Genomic DNA, 24,431 nt, shown 5'->3' with positions numbered 1-24,431 from the left:
TTGAAAAAATAAATAAAATAGATAAACCTTGGGACAGACTAACTAGAAATAGAAAAGTAAAATCTCTAGTAACCTCAATCAGAAATGATAAAGGGGAAATAACAACTGATCCCACAGAGATACAAGAGATCATCTCTGAATACTACCAGAAACTCTATGCCCAGAAATTTGACAATGTGAAGGAAATGGATCAATATTTGGAATCACACCCTCTCCCTAGACTTAGCCAGGATGAAATAGAGTTCCTGAACAGACCAATTTCAAGCACTAAGATCAAAGAAACAATAAAAAATCTTCCAAAAAAAAAAAAATGCCCTGGTCAGGATGGCTTCACACCAAAATTCTATCAAATCTTCATGGAAGAGCATATTCCCGTACTACAGAAATTATTCCAAAAAATTCAGGAGGAAGGAATCTTCCCAAACACATTCTACGACGCAAACATCACCCTGATACCAAAACCAGAAAAATACCCAACTAAAAAAGGGAAATTCAGACCAATTTCACTTAGGAATATAGATGCAAAAATTCTCAACAAAATCCTAGCCAATAGATTACAGCTTATCATCAAAAAAGTCATACATCATGATGAAGTAGGTTTCATCCCAGGGATGCAAGGTTGGTTTAACATATGCAAGTCCATAAACATTATCCCCTGTATTAACAGAAGCAAAAACAAAGACCATATGATCCTCTCAATAGATACAAAAAAGCATTCAATAAAATCCAACATCCTTTTCTAATTAGAACACTGAAGAGTATAGGCATACATGGCACATTTCTTAAACTGACAAGCTGTCTATGACAAAGCCACAGCTAATATTTTACTGAATGGAGTAAAACTGAAAGCTTTTCCTCTTAGAACTGGAACCAGACAAGGTTGTCCTCTGTCACCATTACTATTCAACATAGTACTGGAATTTCTAGCCAATACAAATAGGCAAGACAAGGAAATAAAGGGCATCAAATAGGAGCAGAGGAGGTCAAACTCTCCCTCTTTGCTGACAATATGATCTTATACTTAGAGAACCCTAAAGACTCAACCACGAGACTCCTGGAAGTCATAAATAATGTAATGTCTCAGGACATAAAATCAATGTTCACAAGCTTTTGTATATGGCAATAACAGTCAAGATGAGAGGCTAATTAAGGACACAACTCCCTTCACCATGGCTTCAAATAAAATGAAGTACCTAGGAATATACCTAACAAAAGAGGTGAAGGACCTCTATAAAGAAAATTATGAAACCTAAGAAAGGAAATAGCAGAGGATATTAACAATGGAAGAACATACCATGCTCATGGCTAGGAAGAATCAACATTGTTAAAATGCAATCTTAACTTCCCAAAGCAATCTACTGATTCAATGCCATCCCTATTAAAATACCAACATCGTACTTTCAAGACTTAGAAAAAATAATTTTTCATTTTGTATGGAATCAGAAAAAACCCGGATAGCTAAAGCAGTTCTCAATAATAAAAACAAAGCCAGGGGCATCTGCATACCAGATTTTAGGCTGTACTACAAAGCCAGAGTGGTCAAGACAGCATGGCACTGGCACAAAAATAGAGACATGGACATTTGGAATTGAATAGAAAACAAGGAAATGAAACTAACATCTTACAACCACCTAATCTTCCATAAACCAAACAGGAACATACCTTGGGAGAAAGACTCCCTATTCAATAAATGGTGCTGGGAGAACTGGATATCCACATGTAAAAGACTGAAACTGGACCTACACCTTTCTCCACTCACAAAAATTGATTCAAGATGGATAAGGACTTAAATTTAAGGCATGAAACAATGAAAAACCTCAAAGGAAGCATAGGAAAAACACTGGAAGGTATCGGCCTGGGGAAAGACTTCATGAAGAAATCTGCATGGCAATTGCAACAACAAAAATAAACAAATGGGACTTCATTAAACTGAAAAGCTTCTGTACAGCTAAGGAAACTGCAACTAAAGCAAATAGACAACCTACACAATGGCAAAGGATATTTGCATATTTTGAATCAGGCAAAAGCTTGATAACTAGGGTCTATAGACAACTCAAATTAATCCACATGAAAAAAGCCAACAATCTCATATATCAATGAGCAAGAGACATGAATAGAACCTTCTCTAAAGAAGACAGAGAATGGCTAACATATGAAAAAATGCTCATCATCCCTAATTATTAGAGAAATGCAAATCAAAACCACCCTGAGACACCATCTAACCCCAGCGAGAATGGCCCACATCACAAAATCTCCAAACTGCAGATGCTGGCATGAACGTGGAGAGAAGGGAACACTTTTACACTGCTGGTGGGACTGCAAACCAATACAACATTTTTGGAAGGAAGTATGGAGAACCCTCAAAGAACTCAAGCTAGACCTCCCATTTGATCCTACAATCCCATTACTGGGCATTTACCCAGAAGGAAAAAAATCCTTTTACCATAAGGACATTTGCACTAGACTGTTTACTGCAGCTCAATTTACAATCGCCAAAATGTGGAAACAGCCTAAATGCCCACCAACCCAGGAATGGATTAACAAGCTGTGGTATATGTACACCATGGAATACTATTCAGCCATTAAAAAAGGTGGAGACTTTACATCCTTTGTATTAATCTAGATGGATATGGAACACATTATTCTTAGTAAAGAATCACAAGAATGAAGAAGCATGCATCCTATGTACTCAATTTTGATATGAGGACAATTAATGACACAGTGGGGGTGGGGTAGGGGAGAGCAGAGAGAGAAAGAAGGAGGGAGGGGTGAGGGAAAGGAAGAGCAGAGAGAGGGAAGAGGGAGCGGTGGTGGGGTCTTGGTGTGTGCCACACCTTTTGGGGGCAAGATATAATTGTAAGAGAGACTTTACCTAACAAATGCAATCAGTGTAACCTGGTTTCTTGTACCCTCAATGAATCCCCAATAATTAAAAGAAAAAGAAATTCTAACTCTTGGCCTCTTTGCCTACTTGCTCTGGCAATGTAGGCCCGTTTGCTGGCTATGGCGAACATATTCTGCTTTGTAAACTTTCTTATTCTGTAAATTTATCTTTTTCTTCCTCAATAAACTTTGTTTCGCAATTGCCATTAAAAAATTCTAACTCATATTTAAAGGATAAAAGGTGTACCTTATTCCACATGTCCACTTTTTCATGTATATTATAATACCTGTTATCTAATAATCTTTTTCATTTGCCTTGATCTTAAATTATTGCTAATTTAAAATGCAAAGAGGAATCAATGACAAAACTAAAGTATAATCTCAAATAATAGCTAAGTATTTTTCTTCAGAATTCTGTCATTTTAGCAATATAGAAAAATACAATTCCATCATAGTATCACATAAGTCATTTTCTGTAATGAAAAATTAATGGTTCTGCATTTAGACTCACTTTTCCTAATGGTTACATCATTGCAAGCAAAGAAAATAAGATAATGAAGTTCATTCACATATTATTTCTGTAGATCAAAAGCACTAAAAATTAGAGAATAAATTAAAAAAATATTTTAGGGAACAGTACCTATTATTAAATGATGAAATTAAATGGCATCATAATAAGATGAATAAGTATTGATTTATCTATGGTTATAAGATGATCAGATTATGTTCCAAACAGACACTTAGAACCAGTAAGATGTTCTCAGGTTAACATCTTGAACTTTGTTTTAGAAGTTAGTTTAGCCCTACTTCAGCATTTGCTGAATTTCAAAGTTTGTCTCTAACTGATAAAGGGAGATTAGAAGTCTGAGAACAATGTCCGGTCAATAGTGGTCCACAGAGTTTGGTTTAGGAATGTGAGATTAAACAGGAGCATAAGTATGAGGTTAGGCATTCGGATATCCTGCACATTCAATCTTGTGTGCTTCATGGCTATTTTCCCTTCTGAAGTATTGCAGGTCTCTGCCACATTCAACTGGTGTAGGAAATGGGTCCCACAACTTTCACGCCTCCCTAACATTTTTTCTGCCTTCTAAAACGTAAATGATAATGGGGGTCATGGGAAATTATTATAATAATTTCCTATTTTTAGCTATGCCCTCTTTTCTATTTCTTTTTCAATGTTCATATATTAAAGTTTCTGTCCTTCTGTATATCCTCTCCTCTTCCCCCAACAGTACTATCTTTCTCTAATTCTGCCCAGGTCTAACAGTGACTCTGGCTACACTGTCAGCTGAAATAAAGTTGCTAAAAATGTCAAGAGAGGCTCAGCGCCGGTAGCAGAATGGTTACAGCACCAGCCACATACACCAAAGCTGGTGGGTTTGAGCCCTGCCTGGGCCAGCTAAACAACAATGACAACTGCAACAGACAATAGCCAGGCATTGTGGCATGCACCTGTAGTCCTAGCTACTTGGGAGGCTGAGGCAAGAGAATCGCTTAAGCCCAAGAGTTTGAGGTTGCTGTGAGCTGTGATGCCACTGCACTCTACCCAGGGTGACAAAGTGAGACTCTGTCTCCAAAATAAAAAAAGTCAAGAGAGAAAAATATATTTACTTTCAGTCTTAGTCATCTTTAATACTCTGCTTTTTAATGCAAAATAGAGTTTCAAGCATTGTTTTATAGAAGCCTGGTATTTCTACAGATGTTCTGAGTAATTCAAATATATCTTATATGCTCACCATCAACTGGCAGATCCTGTGTCAGGTCACTAATTTCATTTTCTGTAAGGTTCATTCCTATGTTTTCCAAGAAAGCATCCATTTTATTGACATCAAAAATCCCTCCTTGGTAAAAAGAGAAGAATAAGAGAAAAGCTTATTTATTCTAAAATGTGATTATTGATTATTACTGTGCATTATGATTATCAGTCTCATGAGGTAGACCAAGGCTTAATAACATCTGTTCATATACATCCAGGGGCAGCAATAATGGTGTTGGGAATTGGAATTTAAATATTCTAGGTAGTTCAGCAATTGCCCAATCATTTACAGCAAAGAGTAAAATAAATAAAATATGGCTGATAATGAGTAGAGTTTATTTTTGTTTTCTGAATTCCCATATCAAATATTAAAACTCGTAACTAAAATCTATGATCAAGTTCTATTTCTAATTATTTGGCAAACTATGTTATTCAACCTAACCTTCTAAAACAATTGAAACATTGAATAAAATATGAAAAGCAATGAAGAGTTTATAAGAAATTACCAGTCCAAAATCTAAGGGAAAGAAGGAACCGAGGAAGGTTAGCAGAACACTGTTAATGTGTTTATACTAATGCTATTTGCTGAATCTGAATTTGATCTTTAGTCATGATGGCCTCATGGAGTGTACATGAATGAAGTCAAAGACTCTGGCTTCTCCCAAGAAGATCTTCTCCTCATAAGGCTGGGATCCCAAAGGGCTAAAAGGATCCCTATTGGGATAAAAGTAATAAGTAAACACAGCCTCACTCCACCTAATCCCATGGACACTACAAGTGGTAATGGAGAGTTACCCTGGACAGAGAATCCACAGGAAGAAATCATCCCTGAGATGCCATGAACAAGCAAACCCCTATACAGATTTGCAGCTTAAGTTCAACTTCACTGGGATGGATCACAAAATCTCACTCATCCTGCATTGATCCTGTCCAAATGCCTGGCAGAAGCAAAGGCAAGTAAGTATTCCTTAGGAATGTTCTTTACCCAGGTTTCAAAGGTTTCTTTCCAATAATTGTTCAAGGAAAATAGAAAATTACAGTCAAAAGAGTCAAAGAATGAAACAAGGTGCCTGAAAGAGATAAACAAGAACATCTGGCAATAGAAATAGACCCATAAAAACTTCAGCTTTAAGAATTAGTAGGCACAGATTATAAAATTTTTACACTTACAAGTTATAAATAAATGGAAAGGGTAGAAAATATCTATAGGAAACAATAAAAAATGGCCCGTATAGTTGAAAAAGAAAAGAAAAGCTTTTCAGAAATGAAAAAAGAGGAGGAAGAAAGGGAGGGAAAAAGGAAGAGAGGAAAGGAGAGAGGGAGGGAAGGAGAGAAACAAGCAAACAAATAGCAAAACTGTATGAGCACACGAAAAGCACCCTGGACTATAGGACAGTCATGCTGCATCAGCCATTCACAGTGAATCTAGTGGCCAACACTTGGCCTGGCACTAGATGGAGGTGCCGCCTCTCCTTCCTGAGCCTTTTAATGGGCTGTTTGTAATATCCATGTGGCACTCTTAAAGTACCACTATGGAGGTATGTATGATATTGTCCATAACCAGAGATGTATATCCAAAGAAAGCAAGACATAATAGCATACTATTTGCCTGTGGTGTTGCTTAATTTTTGAATTTTAATACAGCATGATAATAAACAGATACATGTAATAACTAAGAAATCAATCTTCTCACTGGGAAATATATTACACAACAAATGGTATATGAAAAACAAAAACAAAACAAACAAGTACCCTATGACTGAAAGTCACACAAAAAAGACACCCCATAAAGAATAGCCAGATCTGGAGGGGGAAAAAAGACATGTGTATACATGCATAGAGGCAAAACAATACACAGCTGCAGTATTTAAAGCAAGTTGGTATCTGTACATGATCAAATATGTCAGTAGAAAAGAATATAATTTTCAAAAGTAGACAAGTGCATATAGAAATCAACTATAGGCTTGGCACCTGTAGCTCAGCGGCTAGGGCGCCAGCCACATACACCAGGACTGGCGGGTTCAAACCCAGCCTGGGCAGCCAAACAACAATGACAACTACAACAAAAAAATAGCTGGGTTTTGTGGCTGCCACCTGTACTCCCAGCTACTTGGGAGGCTAAGGCAAGAGAATTGCTTAAGGCCAAGAGTTTGACGTTGCTGTGAGCTGTGATGCCACAGCACTCTACAAAGGGTGACATAGTGAGACTCTGTCTCAAAAAAAAGAAATCAACTATAGACCTAAGGTGACATCACAAATTGTAGAAAGCATTAATAGCTTTTTAATTAAGCAATTTGGAGACAAATGTATAACTATTTTCAAAAGATAAAATAGGTCTGTATTTTCTGATGGAATACAATGCAAAACACAATTCTTCACTTATGAAGAATTCTTTTCAAGAAATGTTAAAACTGAAAATACCAAAACAGTGTTTATTTCAAAATATTTTTTGTAGCTGGTAGCTCTTCCCTTAGAGGTAAAGAAAATATACCAAGACTTTTAATAAACTAGGATTCAGAAAATGTAAAGGAACAATTTTAATTAGGAATCAAATATACAGTTTCAAAGAGAAAAAGAAATCTTATAGAAGATGAAGACCAAACTGACTTCCCAGATCTACAGCAATTTGTAAAGTAGGAAAGTGACTATTATAACCTGCAGCTTCTTAGATCATTCTATTGAGTGTCCTCAGGTACTACAAGTGTTTTTATAATGGTGTTTCCTAAATAAAGGGCCTTATATATATATCCCTCAGATACTTAGGAAGTGTCAGATATTTAAGGACTCAAGAAGTATAATAGAAGAAAATACCCTTGAAGATATCTTCATCTTACAAAAAGGAATGTCTTTAATTTAAGGAGTTTGTGAGAAATAAAACAAGAATTCTTATGCTTGCAAAGGCCAAGGTGATTAGATGGAAAAGAATAGAACTCAGTAATTATCATTGTAGCAGCTCTAACTTGAAATAGGAAAATAGTGTTTAGTTTGGACTGTTTCTGGATCTGTTAATCAAGATTATGTCATACTGTCTATTTTTTTGTATAGTATTCGAAAGCAATAAAAATTGTATGATTTGGGTAAAAAAAAAAACTGAAAATAATTTGCTGCTAGAGCTGACCTCTAGTTTATAGAGAATACAGGAGACAAAGAAATATAATAGGTGAGAAAAGAGCAAAATTCAGTATCTGAGAAATTCTACAAGACAACTGGCAACTGACACAGTTCACAGTTTCTTCAATAAATCAATGCCATAAAAAAGAAAAAGGAGAGAAGGATGAAAAGCTGTAGACTATGTGAAATTTAAGTGTCATAACGGATGCAATGTGTGCAACTTATTTGGTTTTATTTGAAAAACTAATTGTATGCATAAATAAAGATACAATAATCAAAGCAAATAGACAACCTTCAGAATGGGAAAAGATATTTGCATTTTACAAATCTGACAAAGGCTTGATAACTAGGATCTATAGAAAACTCAAATTAATCAACAATAAAAGAACTAACAATCCCATCTATCACTGGGCAAAAGATATGAACAGAAACTTCCCTGAGCAAGACAGACAAATGGCTAACAAACATGAAAAAAGGGGTAGAGCACACCTTTTTGGTGCAGACATAACAAGAGGGACTCTACTTAACAAATTCAAATTCTGTGATTTACTTGGTTGTCCCCTCACAGTAACCCAAAATTTAAAAAAGAAAAAACTAATTATAAAATTTTAGAAATAAGTGAGAAAATTTAAAGTTATACTACAAAGGGTGGTGCCTGTGGCTCAAAGGAGTAGGGCACTGGCCCCATATGCCGGAGGTGGCGGGTTCAAACCCAGCCCCAGCTAAAAACTGCAAAAAAAAAAGTTATATTACACAATGGCACTGCAGTTATTTAAAAATGGTCTATATTTTTAAGAGATGCATACTGAAGCATATAGAAACAAAATGAAATGGAATTTACTTTGAATGATTTTAGCCAGAAAAGTAAAAATAAAGAAGTACCAGAAAGTATGACAAAATTTGCATTAATTATGCAGTCTAGGTGATAGGTATATGTTGGGTTCATGATATTATTCTCTATTTTTGTATATGTTTGGAAATGTTTATAATAAAAAATTTTAAAGTCAATTATAAAACGATAGTGATTAACTGTGGTATTGGCATACACATAGTTAAAAATCCAATGGAACAGAATAAAGAATCAAGAAATAAATCCTTATACATTTATGAATACTTAAAGTATGACATAGATGACATCTGCATATCAAGATACAGGCCCTTCAATAATTCATGCTGGGACAACTGGATATCTATGTGGAAAAAGAAGATTGGAACCACTATCTCACCTCATATTCAACCATCAAATTCAGGTGCATTTTAGAGACTTTTCATAACTCCAGAATAGAGAAGCCTTCATTTAAAAAGTTTAACATTTATTTAAATATTTATGCATTTGATGACATTAAAATTAAGAACTCTTGTTCATCAAAAGATACTATACAGAGTGAAAATCTTTAGCTGAAAGTATGTAAACAAAACATGTGTACCCCCTAATAGTCTAAATAAAATACATTTATATATATAAAAAAATTCCTAATTCTTTATAAAATATTTATATATATAAAAAATTCCTAATTCTTTAGGAAAAAATGATTGACATACATTTTTTCCCTAGCTCCAAAAATATAAGTGCATTTTAAAACTTAAATCACATTATTAATTTTTTAATTTGTCTCAATTATTGATTTTTAAAATTTATTATTGCCCTAAGTAGCTACTAACATTATCATAAGTAAATAAGTTGTAAAAAAAATAGTATATGGATTTACCAAAAGAAAAACAATCTAATTAATTTTCTCTTTCTTTTTTTAAAGTTTAGAAAAAAACTTTATTTCTTTCCTCGACAACTATCAAGAGTATATTGGACCTATAGCTAGAATACCACATAGGAGATTTGACAAATGACAGACCATACATCAACTTTGAAAGAAGTGTTCATATGGTATATGAATATATATAAGAGGTGAAAGGATTCACAATTTAATTCATAGGACATAGAATGAAAATAAATCATGTGGATTTCAAATCATATGGATTTCATATTCATTTACCTTTTCACTTTGGTTCTCACTCACCTTTAAGAGATATTATACTGTCCATCAACCTATTTTTAAAAATCTTTCCATTAGCTGTAGAAAGACAGAAATTGGTCACAGAGTGATATGCACATTAGCTAGGTTGTACACTAAAAACAATGTCAGAAATTCACACTTTATGATTTGCCATAGAATAATTCCAGTCTACATTTAAATAAAATTTCAATATAGTAGAATGGAAAAAAGATTTATTGTAGCCATTCTACTCAGTGATTGTCATCTAAGTCTGGCACTCTCCTATGCTGAAACACTCAACTTATTAATTTTTCTTGTTCTCTTTCTAATTAACTTTTCCTTTACACTCCAATAAACTCACACCCATTTTACTTTCACATGCCTTCTACTTTATCCTTACTATGTTAAAGATACTCTTTCAGTGGATCCAAAAGTAAGACTAGATAATTTTTCGACATGATGACAGGTTGGTGCACAGAAGGGAAAATTATTCACAAACTGAAATATAATGACAAAGCTAAGATTTTATTTGTCAGCTATAGTCACTGGTTATTTATTTCAAAAATATATTTAGAAAGCCTATCTTTTTTATACATCAGTAGATATAAAAAAAATTTTTTTGAGACAGAGTCTCACTATGTCACCTTCAGTAGAGTGCTATGGCATCACAGCTCACAGCAACCTCAAACTCTTGGGCTTAAGCAATTCTGTAGCCTCAGCTTCCTGAGAAGCTGTGACTACAGGCGCCCACCACAACACCCAGCGGTTTTTTGGTTGCAGTTGTCATTGTTGTTTAGCAGGCCTGGGCCGGGCTCAAACCCACCAGTCTCGGTGTATGTGGCCAGCACTCTACTCACTGAGTATGGGCACTGAGCCAGTAGATATAAAAGTCTTACAAACTGTGCACAATTATAAGTTTCCAAAGGCTATATTGTTATTAGAAATGCTTACCACCAATTGGCAGATTTTTCATTAGTTTCAATTGCTCCTCATCTGTGAATTCTATCCCCATGTTTTCTAGAACATTTTCCAGGTCATTGACATCAATAGCTTTTCCTTTAAAAGTTAGAGATATAGTTGGATGAAATTTTTTTGGCTTATCCTAATCATTTCTTCATCATAAGAGTATTTCTGTATTTCTTTCTTTCTTTGAGACAGGATTTTGCTGTGTTGCCCAGACTAGGGAACAGTGGTGTCATCATAGCTCACTGAAACCTCAATTTCTGGACTCAAGCAATCCTCTTGCCTCGGTTTCCTGAGTAGCTAGGATTACAGGTGCATGCTATCATGCTGGTTAATTTTTCTAATTTTTATAGAGACAGGTCTGGCTATGTTGCCTAGGCTAGTTGAATTCCCAGCTGCAAGCAATCCTTCCACCTTGGCCCTCCAAGTGCTAGGATTACAAGCTTGAACCACCATGCCCAGCCTGCATTTCTATTTATTAAGAATTCACTGCATTTTTTTTTTCATCACCCTCGGTAGAGTACCGTGGCACCATAGCTCACAGCAACCTCCAACTCCTGGGCTTAGGCGATTCTCTTGCCTCAGCCTCCCGAGTAGCTGGGACTCCAGGTGCCTGCCACAACGCCCGGCTATATTTTGCTGCAGTTTAGCTGGGGCTGGGTTCGAACCTGCCACCCTTGGTATAAGGGGCTGACGCCCTACCCCTTGAGCCAGAGGCACCACCCGAATTCACTGCATATTTTGTTTCACTTCATGATTTACTATGTTAACTCAGATTATGGTATATCTAAATACATGCATAGTAAAATCTGTAGCAAATACTCTGAATAATAAAAACTTGTTAACAAAATATTACCCTGAAAATCTATTGCAAAAATGTAGATAATATAAAATTCAACTCTAAACAGAATGGCAATAAATGGATACATGGAATTTCTTACTAACTTATAACCACTGCATCCATCAAATTTCTGAGTGTAATCTTCCCATTATTTGTTAGGGAAAAAAACTATCATTTAAATCTAATGATGAAGATTTACAAAAAATGTAAAGTAGCTAAATTGGGAAATAAAGACCAGTCAGAATATATTGACTCTGATTATTTATCTGACTCGCTCATCGTGAGATAGGAAACTGACAGGCACTATTTAACATAGAGTCAAAAAGTCCCTAACCACCTTGATCAAAACCAGGATGTGGTGACAGAACAAGTTAAGACCAGTGGAAACCAAGATGGTAAGGAAATTAGCTGCTGCTTGACCTTGCCGCTCATTCTACTCCAGTTATAATACATTAGCACGCTAAAATAAACACCCACTGAAGATACCTGACTATGACAATGCCTGAAGGGATCTTACAAATTAAAGAAAGGGGAAGGTTCTAAGATTTAGGAAATCACCACCCCTTTCCAAGAAATAACATGAATATTCTTCTCCCAGTTTAGCCTGTGATTAAGCTAAACTATTTGGCTATTTAACCTGTGATTAAGCTATTTAAACTAAAAATAAAATTTCAAAAAAACAGAGGTGCTGTTCTCATCAGATAAAACTAGCCTACTCCTTGTATGTGTGGTTGTATGTATTGTGTGTGTCTCTCTGTGTGGTGGTGTGCGTCTCTGTGTCTGTGTGTGTTGTATGTATCTTCTGTTATTTCCTAAATAAAACTTGCTTTCACTTTATACTGTTGGCTCAATCTCACTCTTGAATCCTTTCTGGCAGGAAGCCAAGCCAAGAACCCACTTAGACTTCAGGTGCATCCCAGTATTAGAAACATAATAAGTATGTTTCTCATACCTATCATAACAATAGGTATGGTGTGTGTGTGTGTGTGTGTGTGTGTGTGTACATTCAGAGGCCTTTGTTTTCAGGACAATAGAGTGCTGCCAATGAAAAATGTATTTCTCAAGTTCTACTTTACATTTGTATGAGACTGGCAGAAGGGCCAGTGATAATGCTTCAGCTCTTTATCTTCAGCTCTAGAAAACTTACGATTCTCAGACAGGAGTATATGGTGACAAGAAAGAAACTACGTGTCTTATCTTTCTATCTTATTCTAATACTTCCCTCTAGTTGATTTAAACACTATCTTAGAATTGCTAGTCATATAAATAGTTGTTCATAAATGATAACAAAATATGTATCTATAAATTTCTCTTGAGGTTTTCAAATAGAGAAGGGAAGATTAAAGAAACTGTTAGTCAGCCAGATAAATCTGAAAAAGTACCAACTATTCTAATAATAATGGAAAGAACTATCATTATTCCTGGTAACACATAACTGGGTAGAAGAGGCTCACATTGCACTGCAAACTGAAAGGCTAGTCAAATTCTGAGGAAAGATGCTAATTGGATAGATCCCCTTTGCTTTAGGATTTCATAAAGTCTCTGAATAACAATATTAATTACTATTAATTAGATGGTAATGAGTAATATTAATAAATATAAATGAAGATGAATATCTGATGACTAGAACTAGGGGTTAAGGGTGAAACTGGAATGGATCTGAAAATGAATTTAAGTGGGTAAGGAAAGGACAGTAGGCCAATATTATATTTCTAAATTATGTATAAACCTGTTGTTTCCCTAACATTTGGCATGGTTGCTACTGATTAAAATCAAGAACAAAGTAATTATACTTCCTGTTACACTCTCTCTGAATTAGTATTAAGAAATCAAACAACTCATGTGGGATTACTAGTAAATATATCTGGTTTGATATCTGGTTCAATCACTCTTCTGGTGTACCTTCTGGTAGTGTATGTATTGTTTGGCTGGAAATTATTAGCTAGAATTCAAATCAGAGAATTTAGAAATGCTTACCACCAATTGGCAGACTTTTCTTTAGTTTTAATTGCTCCTCATCTGTGAACTCTATCCCCATGTTTTCTAGAACATTTTCCAGGTCATTGATATCAGTAGCTCTTCCTTTAAAAGTTAGAAATATAGTTGGATGAAATTTTTTCGGCTTATCCTAATCATTTCTTCATCATAAGAGTATTTCTGTATTTCTTTCTTTCTTTGAGACAGGATTTTGCTGTGTTGCCCAGACTAGGAAATAGTGGTGTCATCATAGCTCAGTGAAACCTCAATTTCTGGACTCAAGCAATCCTCTTGCCTCGGTTTCCTGAGTAGCTAGAATTACAGGTGCATGCTATCATGCTGGTTAATTTTTCTAATTTTTACAGAGACAGGCCTGAGACAATTTTTAATGGATTTCTACTACTTTCCACACCATTCGTTTCTAACTTCTTTTATTAGCTCTAGTAAGTCATTTTATGCATTTCTCGAATATGTATTTTTAATATTCTAAACAAAGGTTCTAAAATGATACAGCAATGATTTCTGCATAAAGCCTATCTAAAAATTGAGTCAGTGCAATTAAATAGGCCTGATAAATAAAATTAAAGCAGAGACACAGAACATGTTTAAATAGTTTGAACTATTTATTAGAGATATCCTGTAGAAAATAACCTCTGATTAGCAAGTTAAATATGCTTGAAAATGTTTGTTCTAAGGTTTGGAGAAAGGAAAGTGAAAATTCAATAGGATGCTGTAGCACAACATTCATTGGTGGAAGAAAAGCATTGTACTATGTCAAGTATTACAGTGGGCACTGAGATTAAAATTTATACACACACAGCATTCTGAGACTATATTGTTCTCTATGTTAATTTATTATCTGTGGTAATGATAAACATGATTGTTGAAATAGAGAGTTTGCACTATAATAGCTCTGTGATTCAAATATTTCTAATGATAGCAGGGAGAGCTGTCTTGCCAGCATCCATCAAAATGTATCTATTGCTTTGCAAATAGTGAGAGATGAAGTTAGAAAGTCAGGCAGGAAACAGATCATGAAGGACTCAGGGCATATTAGAATGCCACGTCATGTTAAAGTTGTTGGCATATTATGGTGAGGAATGATAAACCATTGAGCGGGATCAATCGGAAAGAGGATATGAAAATATTTATTTATTTATTTTTGAGACAGAGTTTCACTTTGTTGCCCTCAGTAGAGTGCAGTGACATCACAGCTCACAGCAACCTCAAACTCTTGGGCTTAAGCGATTCTCTTGCCCCAGCCTATAGCTGGGACTATAGGCACCTGCCACAACGCCCAGCCATTTTTTGTTGCAGTTGTCATTGTTGTTTAGCCCAGACTGGATTCTAACCCACCATCCTCAGTTTATGTGGCTGGTGCTGTAACCATTGTGCTACAGGTGCCAAGCCGAAAATATTTTTATTCTAAGCGGAACATTCCTTCAGCTGTGGGAATAATGCATTTGATTAGAAATAAACTAGAGACCATGTTGGGGACTCTGCACTTTGCCCAGTCATGGATGACAATGATCTATAACGTGGTCAGTATCAGTAGGTTGACAAAAGCAGTAATCAATTTATAAAATAATTTAGAAGGCTAAATGGACTTTGTGGTTTAGTATCTAATGGAATAATACAGCAATAAGGCAGAAAGTGGAATACGCCAAAGATGCCAATATGTTTAATATTTTGCTAGCAGCATAATGGTACCAGCAATACAGAATTAAAAGCCAGTTTATGGTAGACAATTTTAAATACAGTTCCACATACTGAAATTGGCATATAGAAATTTGAGACTTTTGCAAGGAGAAATGTGCCAACAGGAATCTGGCTACATTAAGCCATGTTTGGGAAGGAGTATGATTTAGAAGAATTTAATGCTAAAGGTAATAATAGAAAAATTGAGTATAGATAATATTATTCACAGAGAGTGTGTAAAAATAAAATGATTAAGAGTATTATGACAGAGAGATGGACTGCATCTGCTGCAGCGTCTCCATGGCATGACCCTGGCCTCCGACTTCAATGACTTCATTAGGAGGTGTTTCTGGGCACAGCCATGTCAGTCCTGAACAGTTGCTGTGCAACTTGGACAGTAGAGGAGCACCTCCCAAGTTTTCATCAAAGTGCCACTCCCAAAGCTACCACCCTCCTCCCCTCAGAGTGGATGTTTGATCCCAGGCCCCTGAGATTCTTATTGACAAGTACCTCTGGGTCCCCCTGAGCAGAGCCTGCTGATCCAATTGCACACCTTGTGGCTTTGATGCCTAGCCACGTCTGCCTCATCCTCAGGCGGCTCACCCAGCTTTCCATCATGTGGGAAAAACGGAGTAACGAAGTCTCATGCAGAAAAAAGTCTTGAGAACACCTTGTGGCATACCCAGTGTAACTGTGACGATTAACCATTTTTTGTGTTGTCCTCCCCTGCCTGTCAGAAGCGAACCATGAAGAACTGCTCTTCAACTCCCCCCTTACATGTTCACATAGATGAGAACACCCCTGTCCACATCCACATAAAAAAACTCCCAAAACCATCAGCAACCACCAGCCAGAAATCTCATAAGCAAGGAATGAAAGGGGACACCAGGAATGTGCAGCGGAATGTCCAGGTGAAAACCAAGGTACCTTGGATGCCTCCTGGAAAATCATCTGCCTGGCATGTAGGATGCAAGTGGAAGAATCCACTCATTGCCTGGAGATCACACCACCATCTTCAGAAAAGCTGGTCTCAGTGATGCAGTTGAGTGACCTTTCTACAGAAGATGATGACTCAGGTCACTATAAAATGAACTGTTATGATAAGATTGACAGTCTAATGAACGCGGTTGGTTGTCTCAAGTCTGAGATGCAGAAAGGTGAGCACCAGATGGCAAAAAGGTTCCTAGAGGAGAAGGAGGAGCTGGAAGAGGTGGCCCAGGAACTGGCCAAGACAGAGCACAAGAACACAGTGCTCAGGCATAATATTGAGTGCTCAAGGAGAAGGACTACACCATACTCCAGAAGAAACACCTACAGCAGGAGAAGAACTGCCTCATGTCCAAGCTGGTAGAGGCTGAAATGGATGGACAACTGCTGCCAAACAAGTCAGAGCCTTGAAGGATACCATCGGGAAGCTAAAAACAGAGAAACAAATGACTTGCATAGACATCAACACCCTAACGAGGCAGAAGGAACTTCTCCTGCAGAAGCTGAGCATATTTGAGGAGACCAACCACACCCTCAAAGACCCGCTGAGGGAGCACTCTAAAGAGGATTCAGAAAGACTAATGGAGCAACAAGGAGCTTTACTGAAATGGCTAGCAGAGGCAGACACAGAGAAAGTGCACCTGCTGTTGCTGCTGCAAGACAAGAACAAGAAGGTAGAAGAGCTCTTCCAGGAAATACAATGTGAGAAGGCTCAACCAAAGACGGCATCTGAGCTTTCCAAGTCCATGGAGTCCATGTGTGGACATTTGCAGGCACAGTTTCAATGCAAAGAGGCTGAGAACAATCAACTTTCCGTGCAGACTAAGAACCTGGAGCACAGTGGGAACCAGCACAAGGCAGAAGTGGAGGCCACCATGGAGCAGCTAAAGGAATGAAGCAAAAGGAAGATCGAGACAAGGAAAACTCGAAGAAGGCCATCTGAGCCCAGAAGGAGTGAGCCAAGAAGAGTGAGGGGTATGCTGAGCAGCTGCACATGCAACTTGCTGACAAAGATCTTTATGTCGCTGAAGCTTTATCCACTCTGGAGTCATGGAGGAGCCACTACAACCAAGTTGTAAAAGACAAGGGAGACCTTGAGTGGAAATTATTGTCCTGAACAATCGGGTGACAGATCTTGTAAACCAAGAACATACTTTGGAGGAGAAAATGTGATAAGACCATGACAGCCTGGTGGAGAGATTACACCATGAGACTGCCGAGTACTCCTCATTCAAGCTGGAGAATGAGAGGCTGAAGGCGAGCTTTGCCCCAGTGGAGAACAAGCTCAGCCAGGCACAGCTCAAGTTCCAGCAGCTGAAGGCATCAGTGAAGAACTACGAGGGAATGATTAACAACTATAAAAGTCAGGTCATGAAGACCAGATTGGAAGCTGATGAAGTGGCTGCCCAACTAGAATGCTGTGACAAAGATAACAAGATCCTTAAAGATGAGATGAACAAAGAGATTGAGGCAGCACATCAACAGTTCCAGTCCCAGCTTGCAGATCTACAGCAGCTGCCTGACATCCTCAAGATCACGGAGGCAAAGCTGGTGGAGTGCCAAGACCAGGTACAGGGCTACAAGAGGAAGAACATTGATCTCACAGCCATCATATCAGACCTGCATAGTCAGATGGAACATCAGGGGGACAAGCTGCAGATGGCAAGAGAGAAACATCAGGCTTCCCAGAAGGAAAATAAGCAGCTGAGTCTGAAGGTAGATAAACTGGAGAGGAAACTGAAAGTGATCAGTGCCCAGAACATCAAGTTCCTACAGGTGATTGCCAAGAGGGAGGAGGCAATCCACCAGTCCCAGCTGCAGCTGGAGGAGAAAACACGCGAATGTGGGAGCCTGGCAAGGCCTTTGGAGGCTGCCATTGAAGATGCTAGGAGGCAGGTGGAACAATCAAGGACCATGCACTCTGCAAGGAGCGAGCAGCTCAGAACAAAATCCTGAACCTTGAGACCCAGCTGAGCAGAACCAAAACTGAACTCAGTCAGCTGCAGCAGAGCCATGAGGATGCTGACCACCACTACCAGAGCCAACTACAGGACCTGAAAGATCACCTGGAGCAATCAGAGAGCACCAACTGCAGCATGCAGAACTATGTCCAGTTCCTCAAGTTGTCATATGCCAATGTGTTTGGGGATAGTCCCTATGCTACCTACCTGACCAGCTCCCCGATCCGCTCCTGATCTCCTCCTACCTGAGGCCACCTGTCTAGGGCCCGGTGCCCTGACTGATTCCATGGGAACTAAGGAGCTAGCTAAAAAGTGGTGGGTATTCCTCTCTCTCCAAGATGAAGGGTGTTCAGGGTCTTCTCAGCTACTAGCTCCAGAAAAGTCCTAAAGCAGCAGGGGATGAAGCAGGATGCACTTTGTCTCCTCCCTGCTACAGTTCCATGATGGAAGATTTCTTAATTATCTTCACAGCCCTTAAATTACTACATTAGGGTACCAGATTTTAACTTACCCTGATTTTGCTTCTTCCTTTTCCCTAGAGAATATTTGAACTAGACTTTTCACCCATCCCCTTATAGCCATCATCTTTTTATAGATCTCTCTCAAATTTTCACTGACCTGAACCAGCAGGAGCTCCTCCCAGGCTATGAGCACTTTCACTTCTTTTTTTCTGATTTCACAGGTGTGGTGTTTTTCCCACGCTCAATGCATATCTCTCACACCTCAATTCCTTAAGGCCACTGACCTCCACACATTGAACAGACCCTTGGGACCTTGTATCCAGTTGGCCTCTTATAAGTGTAATCTCCCTCTCATTGATTTTTATTTTTCTCTGCCTGATTTGTATCTGTGGAATTCATTTATTCTTGCAATGGTTTGTGTGGTTTATAAAAAGCTTTTATAATCAGTTAAAAAAAAGTATTATGACAGAGCTCTTTGAAGGATACTTATTTAGTAGGGCAATTAATCATTTTTCCTCTCTTCCCTTCAATACTCCAAATCCCCCAAACCTTTGTTCTACTCCCTGTAAATTCATTCCTGTTCAGAAGAAAGCAGGAAAGAACAATTCCTGTGGAGCTAAAAACAAGCAAGTCCATGTGCAGATTTGTAGCTGAAGTTTGCTTCACTGGGATGGATCACAAAATCTCCCTCATCCTGCATTGATCTTATCTAAATGCCTGGCAGATGAAAAGCAAATATTCCTTAGAAATGTACTTTATCCAGGCCTAAAAGGTTTCTTTCCAATAATTTCCTAAGGAAAATAGAAGATCACAGTCAAAAGAGTCAAGAGAATGAAACCAGAGAGTTCTATGATACTTAGAATTCAAATGGGAGGAGTCCAATGGACTTTAGACTAACCCAAAGAACTTTAGACTTCGTGAAAAAGAGGGATTATGTCTTCTCATACAATCTGGTTTCTTTCCTCAACTTTCCAAAAGATTTTTATAGTACCAAAAACCACAGACTTGTGGATTCCGGAGAGATGGCCGACTGGTAGCAACCCTCTGCAGAGGCTCCTGAGCAGAGAAAGAAAAACCGGATGGAATCAGACTCTATGAAGCCACAGACGGGGACCTGAGCCAAGAAAGAAGTTCGGCAAGCTGTAACTCCAAGGAAGAGCATTCAGGAAAACAAATTACAGGTACAAAGTCTATCAGAGGATGGGAGATCCCTCCCCCAAGCAGGGGGACTGCCGCAGCCTATCTGCAAATGAGCAGGGAACAAAAGACGTCTCATTTTACCTCACTGGAGAGAGCCACTAAATTCCAGGTCTCTTTCTCCAGGGAGGTCCCACTTATGAACCTAGACACCACCCTGCCAGGCATAAAATTGAACAAGTCCAAACTCCCAGTCCACTCTTTCCCCCTCGTATGGTGGCCTGAAGCTCTGCCCCCTGCAAAGCACAGAGTGTTTGGTCTTGTCCTGAGAGAACTGAGCATAGTGTGGACAGCCAACTATCAGGACAGAATCTGCGACTAACAGGGAAGAAAGAGGGTGTGGGAAGAAAGGGACACTTGGTGGAAAGAGGAGTAGTCCCCTGGTTATGACTATGCCCATCCAGTAGTGGTGTTGACCCTCAGTTTGGGCTGTGTTTGGCAGGATGGGGTACAGAACCCCTGGCTCTGATGGCACCCACAGCAGGAGAGTGGTTGCCCCATATGGACTGAGTTTGGCAGACAGGGCTGGTCCCTGCGAGCAGAGACTTGATAGGTGTGGACTGTGACCTGAGAGCAAGGGCGTGGTCCCCTGATTCCAACAGAACCCTTGAGCAGTGGCTTGCTGGGTGTGAACCAAGACCCGAGGACTAGGGCATAGTCCACTGTCTCCAGCAGGGTTGGAGAGCAGAAGTTTACCAGGTGAGGACTGAGACCTGAGGGTGGAGTGCGGTGCCCTGACTCAAACAGAGCCTGTGAACACAGGCTTGCCAGGCAGTGGACTGAGACTGGCAGGTGGGGGCATGGTCCCCTTACTCCAAATGGTCTGGCAATCAGAGGCTAGCTGTGTGTGGACTGAGACTGGAGGGTGGGGCCCAATGCCTTGACTCCAACAGAGCCTGCAAACAGAGGCTTGCCAGGCAGTGAACTGAGACTGGCAGATGGGGGCGTGGTCCCCTAACTCCAACTGGTCTGTCAAGCAGAGGCTAGCTGGATGTGGACTGATACTGGTGGGTGGGGGTGTGGCCCCTGGCTCCAGCTGGGCATGTGAGCACAGAAGCGGACAACAGTGTGGACTGAGTCTGGTGGACAGTAGTGTGGATCCCTGGCTCCAATTGTACTGTTGGAGACCCTTGAAGCCTTCTCTGTTGGGCAGGGTTTGCACTGCCTGAGACAATTTGGTTGGAACCCGTGTCTGCGGCTATCCACTCAGGGACATTCTGAGGTTGACCTTGAAATTCTGTAGCAGAAAAGAACTGAAGTATGGGTTCTGGGTGCTGTAGCTGTTTGTATCTCTTCATAGTTGAGATTTAAACCTAATACTGTGGTTTCATAGGATAGGGTAGAGGTTGGCTGATACTAAAACAGAGCTAGCTTGAGCTGTCTCACCAAGTAGGTCCTCACAGTCTCCGGCTAAAACTCTGAAAGGGGCCTTTGTAAGGTTGTAGGAGATAAACCACAATTACAAAGCCTAGCACTTTGGTAAGGAGCTATCTCTACTACCTGGGAACCCCAATTCAATCTCACCCTACTAGTTCTAATAACCAAATGGTGGAAAATAAACATGGTGAGGAACCAATGGAAGAACTCTGGCAACATGAATAACCAGAGTAGATCAACCCCCCCACCCACCCACCCAAGAAATGACAAAGGAGATAGAACTGAAGATGCCATGCATAGACAAATGGCAGCAATGTCAGAAATCGAATTCAGAATATGGATAGCAAATAAGATAAATAGAATGGAAGAAAAGATAGAAATTGAATTCCAAAGAGTAGTTCTAAAGTTGTCTCAAGAAATAAATGAATTCAAAGCCCAAGTCACCAAAGATATGGACATAATGAGAAAAGAGATAGCAGAGCTCAAGGAAACGAAAAAGTTAGTTGAGAAGCTCCAAAATACAGTAGAATCCCTCCGTAATAGAGTTGACCAGGCAGAAAAAAGGATCTCTGAAACTGAAGACAAAGCTTTTGAACATTCTCAGTGCACGAAGAGGCAGACAAATGGAGAACAAAAACTGATTGTTCCCTGAGAGAGTTGTGGGATCACTCCAAAGGTCAAACATTCGTCTTATAGGAATTCCGAAGGAGAAGAAGATGGTCCCAAAGGTACAGATGCTCTACTCTAAGAGATTTTGGAGGAGAATTTCCCAAGCATTGCAAGAGATACAGAACTTCAGATAGCAGACAGTTTCAGAACACCAGCAAGACTCAATTCAAATAAAGCATCTCCTAGACACATTGTGATTAACTTTGCCAAAGTTAAGACAAAGGAGAAAATTCTGCAAGCAGCCAGACGTAGGAAAACAATACCTACAAAGGGAGAAATATCAGATTGACTGCAGATCTCTCAGCCAAAGTGTTTCAAGCCAGAAGAAGACGGTCGTTGACCTTCAGTCTCCTAAAACAAAACAACTTCCAGCCCAGGATCCTGTATCCAGCTAAACTGAGTTTCATTTGTGATGGAGAAATCAAATACTTTAATGATATAGACATGTTGAAAAATTTGCCATCACTAAATCAGCTCTCCAGGATATTCTCAGACCCATCCTCCACAATGACCAGTGCAATGCCTCCAAAGTAAACTCACCCAGAAATTTTTGAACAAAACCCAATTTCCACAGTGGTGAAAGGATTAAAAATGTCCACTGGATATCCAAAAATAGTGACACCCCAAACACAACCAGGCTTATCAATTCTCTCAATTAATGTGAATGGTTTAAATTGTCCTCTAAAGAGGCACGGGCTGGCTGATACATAAACTCAGGCTAGATATCTGCTTTATACAAGAATCTCACCTTAACTTAAAGGATAAATATAGACTCAGGATGGAGGGATGGACTTGTATATTACAGGCAAATGGAAACCAGAAAAAGCAGGGGTTGTAATTTTAGTAGCAGATACAATTGGCTTTAAACCAACAAAGATAAAGAAAGATAAGGAAGGTCACTACATATTTGTTGAGGGAAACACCCAACATGAAGAGATTTCGATAATTAACATTTATGTACCTTAACAGAATGCTCCTCAATTCATAAAGCACCCTAATGGATATGAACAACTTGATATCTTCCTGCACTATAGTAGTTGGAGATTTTAACACCCCATGTGACAGTTTTGGTTAGATCCTACAAGAAGAAACTAAACAAAGAAATATTAGACTTATACCTGACCCTAGAACAAATGGACTTTATAGAACATTCCACCCTAATAAAAATGAATATACATTCTTCTCATCAGCCCACAGTCATCCTCCAAAATAGATCATATCCTAGGACACAAATCTAACCTCAGCAAATATAAAAGTGTAGAAATTATTCCTTGTATCTTCTCATACCATCATGGAATAAAAGTTGAGCTCAACAGCAATGGGAATCTTCATATTCAAACAAAGTCATGGAAGCTTAATAACATTAGGCTGAATGATAGCTGGGTCAAAGACAAGATTAAGAAGGAAATCACCAAATTTTTGGAACAAAACGATAAGACACAGATTATCAAAGCCTCTGGGATACTGCAAAGGCAGTCCTAAGAGAGACATTTATAGCATTGGAAGCCTTCATCAAGAAAACAGAAAGAGGGCAGCGCCTGTGGCTCAGTCGGTAGGGCGCCGGCCCCATATACCGAGGGTGGCGGGTTCAAACCCGACCCCGGCTGAACTGCAACCAAAAAATAGCTGGGCGTTGTGGCAGGCGCCTGTAGTCCCAGCTACTTGGGAGGCTGAGGCAAGAGAATCGCTTAAGCCCAGGAGTTGGAGGTTGCTGTGAGCTGTGTGATGCCATGGCACTCTACCGAGGGCCATAAGTGAGACTCTGTCTCTACAAAAAAAAAAAAGAAAACAGAAAGAGAGGAAGCCAACAACTTCATGGATCATCTCAAGCAACTGGAAAAGGAAAAACATTTCAACCCCAAACCTAGCAGAAGAAAAGAAATAATCAAAATTAGAGCAGAATTAAATGAAATTGAAAACAAAAGAATCATTCAGAAGATCAACAAAACAAAAAATTGGTTTTTTGAAAAGATTATAAAAATTTATAAACCTCTGGCCAACCTAACCAGAAATAGAAAAGTAAAATTTCTAATACTGTCTACCAGAAATGATAAAGGAGAAATAACAACAGACACTTCGGAAATTTAAAAAAATCCTCAATGATTACCATAGAAATTTCTATTCCCCAAAATCTGAAAATCTGAAGGAAATGGACCAATACCTGGAAGCACACCACCTTCCTAGACTCATCCAGAAAGAATTAGAAATCTTGAATAGACCTATATCAACCACTGAAATAGCATCACCAATACAAAATCTCCCTAAAAAGAAAAGTCCAGGACCAGATGGCTTCATCTCCGAATTCTATCAAACCTTTCAAGAGGAACTAGTACCTATATTATACAACCTTTTCCAAAGCATAGAAAAAGAAGGAATACTTCCCAACACATTCTATGAAGCAAATATCACCCTGATACCCAAACTAGGAAAGGATCCAACAAAGAAAGAAAATTATAGACCAATATCATTAATGAATAGCGATGCAAAAATATTCAATAACATCTTAGCAAAAAGAATTCAACAACACACCACAAAAATTATACACCATGATCCAGT

The 24,431-nt window shown here is 38.7% G+C and overlaps 1 protein-coding gene and 1 pseudogene across 1 annotated transcript in view; one reads left to right on the top strand and one right to left on the bottom strand.

The window, feature by feature from the left end:
* Positions 1-4,599: 4,599 nt before the first annotated feature.
* Positions 4,600-24,431, bottom strand: part of LOC128571138 (EF-hand calcium-binding domain-containing protein 13-like) — a 104,926-nt gene continuing 85,094 nt past the window's right edge. Inside the window, exons 16-19 of the mRNA XM_053570775.1 lie at positions 13,526-13,630; positions 10,696-10,800; positions 9,769-9,822; positions 4,600-4,727 (exon numbers count right to left, since the gene is read on the bottom strand). Of these exons, the coding sequence (XP_053426750.1) occupies positions 4,600-4,727; positions 9,769-9,822; positions 10,696-10,800; positions 13,526-13,630 (392 nt within the window). The remainder of the gene's footprint in view (positions 4,728-9,768; positions 9,823-10,695; positions 10,801-13,525; positions 13,631-24,431) is intronic.
* Positions 15,520-18,420, top strand: LOC128570184 (outer dense fiber protein 2-like; annotated as a pseudogene).

The sequence above is a fragment of the Nycticebus coucang genome, chromosome 18 (assembly GCF_027406575.1).
Source record: "Nycticebus coucang isolate mNycCou1 chromosome 18, mNycCou1.pri, whole genome shotgun sequence".
NCBI classification, from domain to species: Eukaryota; Metazoa; Chordata; class Mammalia; order Primates; family Lorisidae; genus Nycticebus; species Nycticebus coucang.
This window is presented reverse-complemented; position numbering and strand designations above follow the sequence as displayed.